Source organism: Tachysurus fulvidraco, chromosome 25 (assembly GCF_022655615.1).
Source record: "Tachysurus fulvidraco isolate hzauxx_2018 chromosome 25, HZAU_PFXX_2.0, whole genome shotgun sequence".
NCBI lineage: Eukaryota > Metazoa > Chordata > Actinopteri > Siluriformes > Bagridae > Tachysurus > Tachysurus fulvidraco.
The window spans coordinates 6,728,050-6,741,691 of NC_062542.1; the positions used below are offsets into that span (position 1 = coordinate 6,728,050).

Sequence of the window (13,642 nt, forward strand, 5' to 3'; positions counted from 1 at the left end):
CTGGTTTAAATCTGGCTTTACACAGATGCAATGAGTGGCATAGCATTGCAGTCCTTGTTTGTGGGCTACAATGTGTGCTACAAATGGGGATGTAGAAGCTTATGCCATTATTCAGGGTGTCTTTTTATTGTACATCGTCATGGACACACACAGGCGCATTAGTGGACACACACATGTATTCAGTGTGAAATTCGTTTAGGAGACTGTGAGAAAAGGTCAAAAATATGAAAGGTTCATTTAAATCTAACAAACCAAAATTCTGTCTAAAAATTAAAACATTAATATTAGACTAATGAGTCTGTACATGTACATAATATAATGTTTGGATGACTAGATTAGTACCATCTTCCATGGCTGCATTGGCCTCCACATCCCAGAATGCACTTGAACTTACTTCTTCACAGTTCACCTGCTCCCAATCACAAACACTCACTCATGGGTCCTTGATATTTACATTTATTCACTAGCACACATTGAAGTAAAACACTCAGTTACACTTTGACCTGACTTTATCAAGCTGTATCGCTTATCTTTGTTTGGCTATTTTTTGACTTTGTGTAGTATTTGACTTGTTCCAGTTTCCTCTGAGTTTTGTTTATCCTCTAAACTGTGCCTGTTTTTCACCTTTGGTGTTGCCTGAAGTTTTGGATTATTTGCTTTTTCCTCATTAAAACTTCTACTTACCTGACAGAAGTATGACTCACTTTGGATTTCTGATCAAGAGTTGCCCTTGCTGCTTTAATGCTGCTTTTGAGTTCTTTTATAATAATATGCTCAAGTTTAACAAGAACTGGACCACATTGGCTAATAATGTTTGAGGTCTGATCTTTAGATATTACAATGTCTTGCAGAAGTATTTCACCCCATTAAACTTTCCAACCTGTCCTGGAGTAGTATTACAAATTGGCCTACTTCATTTTTACCATTTGATTTACACAATATGTCTAGCATCTGAAGGTGACAAATGTGTTTTATTTATTGTGACACAATGTCAAATCAAATCAAATCAAATTTTATTTGTCACATACACATACATACAGGGTATGATATGCAGTGAAATTCTTTATGCAACTATCCAGTATAAGAATTAAAAATATAAAAAAGCATAAATAAAAGCAAAAAATAAAATAGTATAAAGTATATAAGAAAACTATATAAGAAAACTATATAAAACTATATAAAAATATGAAAATATAGATGAAGAAATAATGTACTGTATATGCATTTGCATAAATATATATATACATAAATGTGTATGGTATGTTGGGGGGTGGCTTAGTGGTTAGCACATTTGCCTCACACATCCAGGGTCAGGGTTCAATTCCCACCTCCGCCTTGTGTGTGTGGAGTTTGCATGTTTTCCCCGTGCCTCGGGGTTTTCCTCCGGGTACTCCGGTTTCCTCTCCTGGTCCAAAGACATGCATGGTAGGTTGATTGGCATCTCTGGAAAATTGTCCGTAGTGTGTGAGTGTGTGAATGAATGAGAGTGTGTGTGTGTGTGCGCCCTGTGATGGGTTGGCATTCCGTCCAGGGTGTATCCTGCCTTGATGCCCGATGACGCCTGAGATGAAAATGAATGAATGAATGAATGTATGGTATGTTGCTCGTCAATCATGAGTTGAGGAATTCCACAGCTTTTTCTGAGGTGGCTGAAGAGGCCAATCTGGGATTGGATGGTATTTCCACATGTAGGTATCTGGGCTTTCTGAATCAATACCAGCACACCTCATAACTTCCATGTTAAGTATCATTTCCTACAACTGAATATTCGGAATTCTATCATGTGGAAGCAGACGAGCTGTTTGCAGAAGGACCTAATTCCACTATCCAAAAAGAACCACTGCATGATAGATTTTCAGAATTTTTAGAGCCCCAGAATTTGAGCACACTCAAGATGTCAATACTGAAGGTGTCACAAGCTTTGGCAGTCCTACTGATTGTTAGCTCCAGGTATGGCTTGCCAGGAACAGGCAGAAACATGACTTTTCTCTTTGTGGTGCTAATGAAGTTGGCACATGATGAGGAGTGGTCCATCACATGCTGCACCTCCTGCTCTGTCCTGTCATTTAAGGCACAGGGCCATAGTTTCTTTCACCTGGTCATCTGTATAAACTCTATCTATCCTTGCAGTCATAAAATGTGACAAAGAACATCTATTAACATTACTTTTAATGCAGTTTGTGTCAAAGTGTATAAAACAACAAGAAATATACAATAACAGAACAAATGTATTTTTAAGATGCAAAAATACCATGATATAAAAACATTGAACAAAGTAACAAATGAAATGCTGATATATATGTATAATATATGTATACTTGAACTTGTACAGAGGCACTTATTAAAGTTTTAGATATTCAATATAATGGGAAAAAGGCAGAACGGAAACTGCAAGGCTCTTGAAGTTTCACAATCAACTAGGAGACATTATTCAGAGATCAGCTAGTCTTGAAAACTTACTCAACGTTAGAATAACAGTTCTGACACTTAAGACACCTTCCATAATTGTACATCTTACAGAAAGCTTCACCAAGTCAACAATTCAGCAAATGTATTACAAGCAGAGATACAGTTATACAAAATGAATAATTATCTTCTTACCAAGAAAACTCAGAAAAACAGTAAAAATGCTGTGGCATATTAGTTTCATTATGGTTTTAATGAAGTGGTCTGTCTGTTCTGTTTGAATTACTTTTGTTTAACTTCAGAACCAAGACCAACCTCCTCTGATCAAAGATCAGAAACTTTTTTCAAATATTAAATGCTCTTTTCAAATTCAGTACTTCTGCCTCAGCCTCCTGGACAATATAATGTAAAAAAGGCAGAACGGAAACTGCAAGGTTCTTGAAGTTTCACAATCAACTAGGAGTCATTATTCAGAGATCAGCTAGTCTCGAAATCTTACTCAACGTTAGAATAACAGTTCTGACACCTTCAGTAATTGTCAAATGAACTTCTTGAACAGTCAAATGAACAAATGAACAACAGAAAGCTTCACCAAAACAACAATTCAACAAATGTATTTCAAAAATGTGTTAATATAAACTCAAATTAAATTGCAGCCTGTGCTGTCAGAGATACAGATATAGAAAATTAATAATTATCTTCTTACCAAGAAAACTGAGAACAGTAAAAATGCTGTGGCATATTAGTTTCATTATGATTTTAATTACTGTACAGTAAGTGGTCTGTCTGTTCTGTTCGAATTACTTTTGTTTAACTTCAGGACCAAGACCAACCTCCTCTCATCAAAGACCAGAAACTTTTTTCAAAGATTAAATGCTCTTTTCAAATTCAGTACTTCTGCCTCAGCCTCCTGGACAGACATTTCCGGCTCCTTTAACAGCTTATTTGAAGATATCTCACATACACTCAAGTGATCAAAAAGTTTTTTGTGACCTAATTTCAGAACCCAATCCTTCTTCATGTGGAAGGCCACAGCTACATTATCCCATACATAATATTCCTTCCTTCTCAGTTTATCGACACATATTTCACCATTCTCGTCCACATACTGGCTGTATTCATAGCTATTTGAAGGAGACTGACAGCGCCAGGTCATTTTCTTTTCTCTGTACGAACACAAATCCTCTGCATCAACAGGTAAGCGAGGATATTTCCGGTAGTGCCGCATGTACCGTGGATGCACCAACACTGAATAGTTAATCTCTTTCTTGTGGAGCCTGGTTTCTAACACACGTAGAATCGGAGAATTTCCATTGCAGTGCTGCTTGCTGTATGCACTCAGGAGCTCTGTTAGAGGAAAAGTGAAGCGGAAGTTGCCATAAAGGGAATCAGTCTGGAATGCGGGAGAAGTAGCAAATTCCTTCTGTTTTGACTCATCAGATATTGAAAGGCCCCACCACAGGAATCTATCAGTACCACGTTTGAATCCTCTGTCTCTGAAGACTCCATTAAGGCCAGATTTCTCAGTTACATGGCAAACGTTGCGCTCTTGGAAGTGATATTCAGGATAACAGGGAATGTTTTTCTTACTCAGGTAGCGGTGTTCAGGTTTGCACTCTATCAGCTCAGTTAAACTGACATGAGCCCCTTCACAATAAGTGTAGGTACAGCCTCTGGGATTTTCACCTGACAACCATTCTCTAAAAAGAAACAATATTGGTTTTAATTTGTCAGCCATTTTATCTGTACACGTTTCACACAGCCTGTACTAACAGAAAATGTAGATTAAAATAGATTTGCATATACTCAAAACAACGATACAGAGTGTTCATAACTTTTGTAAGACTAGTGTATTGTTACAATCATATAGTATTATTGCTGTTTTTAAATGACCTAAAATTCTGGTGGTTTGATATCAGTGTTGAATCAGTTTAGTGAATCAGAGCTAACCAAAGTACGGCCAGTGTCCTAGCCAACATAGTCATATAGTCACGTATCATTTAGGCCTTGAAAAAGCTACAGACATCCATTTACTGAGCAATTTTAATCGTTGTAGTATCTATATATAGTCTAGTACGTTGAGAAAAATAATGATGTAATTCAAAGTTAACTGTGATGCTTAAAATATGCTAGTATGACTGATGTACAGTGAAATTAAAATTTATAAGCCATATCACATAGTCCTCTAAAGAAGTGGAAATTCATGAATACACGAAGTATGTAAAGTTTATTTAACATGACTATTGTGTATGTGTGTATGTATGTATATAGACATAAATGTAATATGTAATACACATAAACATGTGTGTGTATTTATATATATATATATATGTATATACAAACACACACACACACACACACACACACACACAATAGCAGATTTTTTTTATATACACAAACACATACACACATGCACACACATGCACACACATATACATGCACAGTATTTCAAACATCACAGATAACTTTCAATTACATCGTCATTTTTATAAACATACTAGACTCATTTCATGACTGTAATAATTTGAAATGCTTTAATAGATAAAAGATCAGGTTTCTACCCTAGTATTGTTACATATCGTAGTTAAGGGTTTCTTTTTTAATGAAATATGTAAGCATTAAGTAAAAAATGTGATATATGATATTATCCCTTTTATTCAGGGTTTACAACTTTGTCTGCTTTAGTGTGGTTTGTAGCGCCATCTAGAGGCGCAAGATTGAAACCACTCGACCTTTTAGATCCAGAATATCTTAAAAAGTAATTGGTGATCAAGAATTAACTTCAAATAGTTATTAATTATTAAGAATCGAAGCGCTCCTCAAACCGTCGTCGACTGTATTTTATGTAAGTTATTAAAACGAATCAGTGGGTCGATACATTGATTCACTCAGTATGTTGATCATATAAACCGAGTCGAGCACGTAAATCAACACACTCTGATTCTCAGTGAGCACGTAAACCGATTCACTCTGATTCACTCAGTGAGTCGAGCATGTAAACTGAATCACTCATATACATTGATTCACTCAGTATGTTGATGTTTTTGTTTGTGTTGTGGAGTTTTACTTCTAATTTTGTTTTACTTACACCGTGCACTATTTTATATACATGGAAGGAAAAGAAACAAGTTTATTTTATGTGTTTTATCTTCACATTTTTATAATAATTTTTTTTTTACTTTTTTTTTTATCTTCAAACTTATAAAAAAAAGTCTTCTGTCTGGATTTTAAAACCACAGTAAAAATAACCCTTAACGTTTTCTTTTTCGTTTTCTTTTTCAAGATCTAATACACTGTTGCACTATTAAATGTAAATAAATCAATAAAATCAACATTAATAATAATATAGAGAATTTACTTGGGACTGTAAAACCAAGATCATTTCCACATCATTTCCACATCATTGCCTACTTGGTTTATCACAATAGGCTGAAAAACACAAAGGGGTTAAATTTTTATACTAAAGGTTTCTAAAATTAACATACACATTAAAATTGTCAATAAAATTTTATAAATATTTATTTCATTACCTGACATTAGCCATTATCGCCACTTGTTTTGTGTCCTCAGTGTACAAACAGCAAATGTTCCAGCTTCCTCCCAGCCTCTGTAGGTTTCACACACACTGTGGTGACAAAAATAGCAAATTCAAAAAAGTTAAAATGTTAAACAAAAGAAATCTGAAAGCTGATCTCAAAATACAGTTGTGACAAAGAACAGACTTTATTTCAAAGAAACAAAACAAGGCAGTTTTGTGAAAACATAAAAAAGGCTTAGTCAGGGTGAGTTTTTTTTATACCTTCTTTAACACATTATATAAGCCCACATTTCCTGCCCTCATTAGTGTCTCATCTGCCACCAATATCTCCTGAGGTACTTTCCAACTCTGTGGTATAATTGTGGCATGACACACCCGGAATCGTTATTTTAAAAAGATAATGTGATAGGTTCATGAAGAAATTCTTGTTTCATGAGGAAATTCTTGGCCAGTGTTCTATAAGGAATCTCCCTAAAATGTTTGACCGGTATTCCTTTAAGGCTTCCTGGTTTATTACTGGTTTATCACTTGTACATCAGATATATATGTTGATCCTATTAACTTTCATTACTTAACTTTATTTAACTTGTTTTGAGCATACTGATTTTATAGAATACCACAAATACAACACAAGATTACATTAACAGTGTGAAAAATACAAAACCTTAACTCGGACGTAGGAGTCCTATGTTACAGAGAATCATTCTATCATCACAAAGAATTGGTAATAAAACATGTTTAGTGACAACCCTAGATATAAATGTGTCATGAAGTATAAGATATATAATGCATTCAGGAGTTCAGGAGTTTAAAATCAGTCAGTGAGTGACAGAAGTTATGCCTAGTACATAAATAACAATTTCCATAAAGTTGGATAAACATTAAATAGAATCCTCATTATTCAGTCCACATGCATTAATAACTCTTTGTAAGTAAGAAAGTAAAGAATGAAAGGAAGAACGTATACAATGTATGCATATGCAGAATGAATCATATTAAATAATGAAACAAATAAAACCTGCGTTAAGCCCTAATTATTTCATCTATAAATACAAATAAGTGACACAGTAACAAATATGAAATTTTTTGTTGTGATTAAGAATCAGAAAGATCCTAAAATTGCAGTGGAAGATATAGAATAGAAAAGAAAAGAAAAGAAAAGAAAAGAAAAGAAAGAAAAGAAAAGAAACGAAAAGAAAAGAAACAACAGACAGGATATCATTCGGCATACAATGAGAATCACAACACTGAAACTGGAAATCTCTGAGTCAGCCATATAATAAATTCAACTTTTAGGCATGCCCAAACATGCCTATAAAGAAACCCAAGAAATGATCATGACAAAATTTAAACCAAAACCTGATTAGATTTTCCATTCCCTGATGAATAATTACTAATTACTCATATTATATAGTATATACTCACCAAATGGTTGAATTAGATCCAACTTTCAGACCAGCTCCACTGATAAAGCAATAGATGAAAATAGTGAAAATAGTCACAGCTCCTCCTCTTTTGCTGGTTTATTGCTTCCTCGTTTGTTTTGTGCATCCTACTGAAAGACCCTTATTTTCTAACCAAGATGAAATGAAGACTGCTTTGCATCTGAATAAATAGATGATTTTCCATTAGATATTTTTATCCCTACTGAAATATTACTGTGTCCTTAAGTTATTTGATAGAACAAAATGAAATTGCTGATCCAAACACCTAAATATTTATAAATGAAAATCATGAAAATTGTCAGGAGTTCCTAAACTTTTTTATGCATACGACTGTATACATAAATGTAATATGTAATACACTATATATATATATATATATACATACACTACATACACAGGTGCAAGAAATGTTAAAGCTATGGGAATAAACTTCCACTCACTTATCTGAGGCAGTTTAATGAGTGAGGAGGAAAATGTTATCTTAGTCGGTTGCTGGTGACCGATGTGCAGTTTGAGTATTTCAGAAACTGCTGATCTGGGATTTTCACACAAAACAGAGTCACAAACCAAAAGTATCTATCGAGAAAATGACTTGTTGCCAGATGTGCTTCCAGCCGACAGCAAGGTTAAAGTACCTCAATAAACCCCTGGTTATAACTATGGTGAATAGAAAAGCATCTCAGACCACACAACATGCTGAATCTTCAAAATCTTCATTCTAAGACATACACTGTACACACAATCAATACAGTCTTAAATGATGTAGAAAACTAATGGATTTTATGTACTCTACACAAGAAATAACAAACTATACAAATAAAAAGAAATCTAGTCCCTACCACACAAATCCATTAAAAATGTAAAGGCATCAAAACACAACTTGCTTTAAATTGGCAAAGTAAGAACTACAATGAAAGTGGCATTGATGCAAAATGAAAAAGATGAAATAAGTAAATTAGATGAGGAATCTTTTGTCAACCAGAGTTTTTCTGGCCAGGTTCCTGCGACCAGTGACATTTCGGATCAGTCTGAAGACCTGTGAGAAAACACATAGAGATAGATTATGACAATCATCTGAATGTTTTCCAACATCAGAGTCTACTGAAGGTGTCACAAGCTTTGGCAGTCCTACTGATTGTTAGCTCCAGGTATGGTGTAAGAAATAAAAATAATGTGTGAAAATAAGACGATGAGGGTGAAGATCTTAATGAAGAACTAGAAGTTTATTGGGGGGGGGGTATGGTGGCTTAGTGGTTAGCATGGGGTTCGATTCCCGCCTCCGCCTTGTGTGTGTGGAGTTTGCATGTTCTCCCCATGCCTCGGGGGTTTCCTCCGGGTACTCCGGTTTCCTCCCCCGGTCCAAAGACATGCATGGTAGGTTGATTGGCATCTCTGGAAAATTGTCCTGAGTGTGTGAGTGAATGAGAGTGTGTCTGTGCCCTGCGATGGGTTGGCACTCCGTCCAGGGTGTATCCTGCCTCGATGCCCGATGACGCCTGAGATCTGTGACCCGAGAAGTTCGGATAAGCGGTAGAAAATGAATGAATGAAAAAAGTTTATTCCAGCATAGCAGTGACAAAATACATGACGTACTTTGGGTTCATCTGAGTCAGTAAGAACACAGGACAAATCCTGCTCAAGCATTTTATAGTTTTCTTCTTTGTAGTTTAAATGAGGTTCTGCTTTGAATGTATTGAGCGTAAGAGCTGAGTGTCTCCCAAATGGCTGGGCTACACCTTGTTGTCTAGCTGGATGTCTTTAAATGTTAATCATGGTCACGTACACATTGTCTTGGTATTGTTACAATTGTTATCAACCAAATGGTCACATTAAATTGTAATCGCAGTCAAGGAGACCCTTTGTTAGTGGCGATCCTTGATGTCCTGCTGCCGCTCCCATATTAACGATTGAATCAAGTTTATTAATTTAGAGTTCTAAAAGTATTACCTTATGATACATAAATCTTTTTAGGAATGAGCTTTTTTTGATGTGTATTATAACTGATCGCTCACATTCTATATATTTTATTCATTCTATATTCATATCTTATACTCATCCTGTTTATATTGTATCTCATCGTCTGCATTGTTTTCTTGTTTTTTTGTGTGTTTTTTGTGTGGTTTTTTCTTGTTTAGTTTGTATAGTATAGTGTTATTTATATCTGTATTTTTGAGAGTCACAAACTGCTGGAAACAAATTCCTTGGCCAATAAACCTGATTCTGATTCTGATATCTTGGAGTGGAATCTGGGTGCATTTATGTGTAATTTCTTACAGTGGCTTGCCAGGAACAGGCAGAAACATGACTTTTCTCTTTGTGGTGCTAATGAAGTTGGCACATGATGAGGAGTGGTCCATCACATGCTGCACCTCTTGCTCTGTCCTGTCATTTAAGGCACAGGGCCATAGTTTCTTTCACCTGGTCATCTGTATAAACTCTATCCATCCTTGCAGTCATAAAATGTGACAAAGAACATCTATTAACATTACGTTTAATGCATTTTTGTGTCAAAGTGTAAAAAACAACAAGAAAAATACAATAACAGAACAAATGTACTTTTAAAGATGAAAAATACAATGATATATAAACACTGAACAAAGTAACAATCTAAATGTTAGCTGATATATATGTATATGTATACTTGAACTTGTACAGAAGCACTTATTAAAGTTTTGTATATTCAGTATAATGGAAAAAAAGGCAGAACGGAAACCGCAAGGCTCTTGAAGTTTCACAATCAACTAGGAGTCATTATTCAGAGATCAGCTAGTCTCGAAATCTTACTCAACGTTAGAATAACAGTTCTGACACCTTCCGTAATTGTCAAATGAACTTCTTGAACAGTCAAATGAACAAATGAACAACAGAAAGCTTCACCAAAACAACAATTCAACAAATGTATTTCAAAAATGTGTTAATATAAACTCGAATTAAATTGCAGCCTGTGCTGTCAGAGATACAGATATAGAAAATTAATAATTATCTTCTTACCAAGAAAACTGAGAACAGTAAAAATGCTGTGGCATATTAGTTTCATTATGATTTTAATTACTGTACAGTAAGTGGTCTGTCTGTTCTGTTCGAATTACTTTTGTTTAACTTCAGGACCAAGACCAACCTCCTCTCATCAAAGACCAGAAACTTTTTTCAAAGATTAAATGCTCTTTTCAAATTCAGTACTTCTGCCTCAGCCTCCTGGACAGACATTTCCGGCTTATTTAACGGGTTATAAGAAGCTATCTCACATACACTCAAGTGATCAAAAAGCTTTTTGCGACTTATTTTCAGAACCCAATCCTTCTTCATGTGGAAGGCCACAGCTACATTATCCCATACATAATATTCCTTCCTTCTCAGTTTCACGACACATATTTCACCATTCTCGTCCACATACTGGCTGTATTCATAGCTATCTGAAGGAGCCTGACAGCGCCAGGTCATTTTCTTTTCTCTGTACGAACACAAATCCTCTGCATCAACAGGTAAGCGAGGATATTTCCGGTAGTGCCACATGTACCGTGGATGCACCAACACTGAATAGTTAATCTCTTTCTTGTAGAGCCTGGTTTCTAACACACGTAGAATCGGAGAAGTTCCATTGCAGTACTGCTTGCTGTATGCACTCAGGAGCTCTGTTAGAGGAAAAGTGAAGCGGAAGTTGCCATAAAGGGATTCAGTCTGGAATGCGGGAGAAGTAGCAAATTCCTTCTGTTTTGACTCATCAGATATTGAAAGGCCCCACCACAGGAATCTATTAGTACCACCTCTGAATCCTCTGTCTCTGAAGACTCCATTAAGGCCAGATTTATCAGTTACATGGCAAACGTTGGGCTCTTGGAAGTGATATTCAGGATAACAGGGAATGTTTTTCTTACTCAGGTAGCGGTGTTTAGGTTTGCACTCTATCAGCTCAGTTAAACTGACATGAGCCCCTTCACAATAAGTGTAGGTACAGCCTCTGGGATTTTCACCTGGCAACCATTCTCTAAAAAGAAACAATAATGGTTTTAATTTGTCAGCCATTTTATCTGTACACGTTTCACACAGCCTGTACTAATAGAAAATGTAGATTTACATAGATTTGCGTATACTCAAAACAACGATACAGAGTGTTCATAACTTTTGTAAAACTAGTGTATTGTTTGAACTTCAAAGCATGTATGAAAGTGATTATAAATCACATTACTTAAATATTGTTACAATCATACATTATTATTGCTGTTTTTAAATGTACTGATATTCCGATGGTTCGATATCAGTGTCGAATAAGTTTAGTAAATAAGAGCTAACTAAAGGACGTCCAGTGTCCTAGCAAACATAGTCATATACATATATATTCATACGATAATATATTCTTCTCATAGACTTTTAGACAATTTAACACTATCAAAATACACTATCTATTACGGTCAGCAATATTAGTTGCCATAGCGAGGATAAAACCTGACACAAAAGCAAGGTTAAGGTGTTGAAAAAGCTACAGACAACCATTTCCTGAACAATTTTAATTGTTGTAGTATCAATACATATAGTCAGTTAACTGTGATGCTTAAAATATGCTAGTATGACTGATGCAAAATGAAGTTAAAATTTATAAGCCCTATCACATAGTCCTCTAAAGTAGTGGAATTCATGCATACATTCATTCATTTTCTACCGCTTATCCGAACTTCTCGGGTCACGGGGAGCCTGTGCCTATCTCATGCAATCACACACTACGGACAAATTTCCAGAGATGCCAAGCAACCTACCATGCATCTCTTTGGACCGGGGGAGGAAACCCCCGAGGAGTACCTGGAGGAAACCCCCGTGGCACGGGGAGAACATGCAAACTCCACACATACAAGGCGATGGTGGGAATCGAACCCCCAACCCTGGAGGTGTGAGGCGAACATGCTAACCACTAAGCCACCGTGCCCCCTGTTCATGAATACATGAAGTATGTAAAGTTTATTTAACATGGCTATTGTGTATGTATGTATGTATACATAAATGTAATATGTGATACACACATATGTGTGTGTGTGTGTGTGTATCACATACATAAATACATACATACATACATACATACATACACAGTATTTCAAACATCACAGTTAACTTTCAATTACATCATAATTTTTATAAGCATACTGGACTCATTTCATGACTGTAATAATTTGAAATGCTTTAATAGATAAAAGGTCAGGTCGGTAGATGGCTCAAGATTGAAACCACTGGAACTTTTAGATCCAGAATATCTTAAAAAGTAATTTGTGATCAAGAATTAACTTCAAATAGTTATTAATTATTAAGAATCAAAGCGCTCCTCAAACCGTCGTCGACTCACTCAGATTCACTCAGTATGTTGATGATAAAAACCGATTCATTCAGTGAGTCGAGCAAGTATATCACTCTGATTCTCTTAGTTAGACAATCATGAAAACTGATTTACTCTGATTCAATCAGTGAGTCAAGCATGTAAAATGATTCACTCATATACATTGATTCACTCAGATTCGCTCAGTATGTTTATAATAAAAACCGATTAATTCAGTGAGTCGAGCATGTAAACTGATTCACTCAGTGAGTCATGCGCTGTTGTGATCTGTGTTTATGGTTTTGTTTTGTTTTGTGGAGTTTTACTTTTAATTCTGTTTTACTTACACTGTGCCACTATTTTATTTACATAGCAGGAAAAGAAACAAGTTGATTTATGTGCTTTATCTTCAAATTTTTATAATAAAAGAAGTCTTCTGTCTGGATTTTAAAACCACAGTAAACATAACCCTTAACTTTTTCTTTTTCAAGGTCTAATACACTGTTGAACTATTAAACATAAATAAATCAATAAAATCGACATCAATAATAAAGAATTTACTTGGGACTATAAAACCAAGATCATTTCCAAAACCATTGAAGGGGCTCAATTTTTATACAACAGGTTACTATAATTAACATACACACATTAAAATTGTCAATAAAATTTTATAAATGTTTATTTAATTACCTGCCATTAGCCATTCTCGCCTCTTGTTTTGTGTCCTCAGTGTGCAAACAGCAAATGTTCCAGCTTCCTCCCAGTAGGTTTCACACACACTGTGGTGACAAAAATAGCAAAATAAAAAAAAAAGTTAAAATGTTAACCAAAAGAAATCTCAAAGCTGATCTCGTTCATGAAGAAATTCTTGGCCAGTGTTCTATAAGGAATCTCCCTAAATGTTTGACCGGTATTTCCATTGAGGCTTCCTGGTTTATTACTGGTTTATCACTT

At 35.3% G+C, this 13,642-nt stretch overlaps 2 protein-coding genes across 5 annotated transcripts in view; both read right to left on the minus strand.

Moving 5' to 3' along the window:
* Positions 1-2,152: 2,152 nt before the first annotated feature.
* On the minus strand, positions 2,153-7,315 carry LOC125140217. Of its 2 annotated transcripts, XR_007139470.1 has the most exons (4): positions 6,206-7,315; positions 5,937-6,031; positions 5,765-5,835; positions 2,153-4,106 (listed from the first exon to the last, which is right to left on the minus strand). XR_007139470.1 is itself a non-coding variant. In XM_047808462.1 (3 exons), the coding sequence occupies exons 2-3, from the start codon at positions 5,948-5,950 to the stop codon at positions 3,269-3,271; spliced, it is 852 nt and encodes a 283-aa protein (XP_047664418.1). In that variant the 5' UTR covers positions 5,951-6,031; positions 6,206-7,147; the 3' UTR covers positions 2,153-3,268. The 2 variants fall into 2 exon arrangements, 1 of the variants encoding a protein (XP_047664418.1); XM_047808462.1 differs by lacking the exon at positions 5,765-5,835 and having other exon boundaries at positions 6,206-7,147.
* A 771-nt stretch (positions 7,316-8,086) lies between these two features.
* The window catches only part of tmem67 (transmembrane protein 67), a 31,051-nt gene continuing 25,495 nt past the window's right edge, over positions 8,087-13,642 (minus strand). For 2 of the 3 annotated variants that reach the window (XM_047808461.1, XM_047808460.1), the window contains 3 exons: positions 13,379-13,467; positions 9,664-11,374; positions 8,087-8,425 (listed from right to left, as the gene is read on the minus strand). The gene's annotated coding sequence lies outside the window, so the exon portion shown is untranslated. The remainder of the gene's footprint in view (positions 8,426-9,663; positions 11,375-13,378; positions 13,468-13,642) is intronic. The other variant, XM_027171906.2, reaches the window with a different exon arrangement.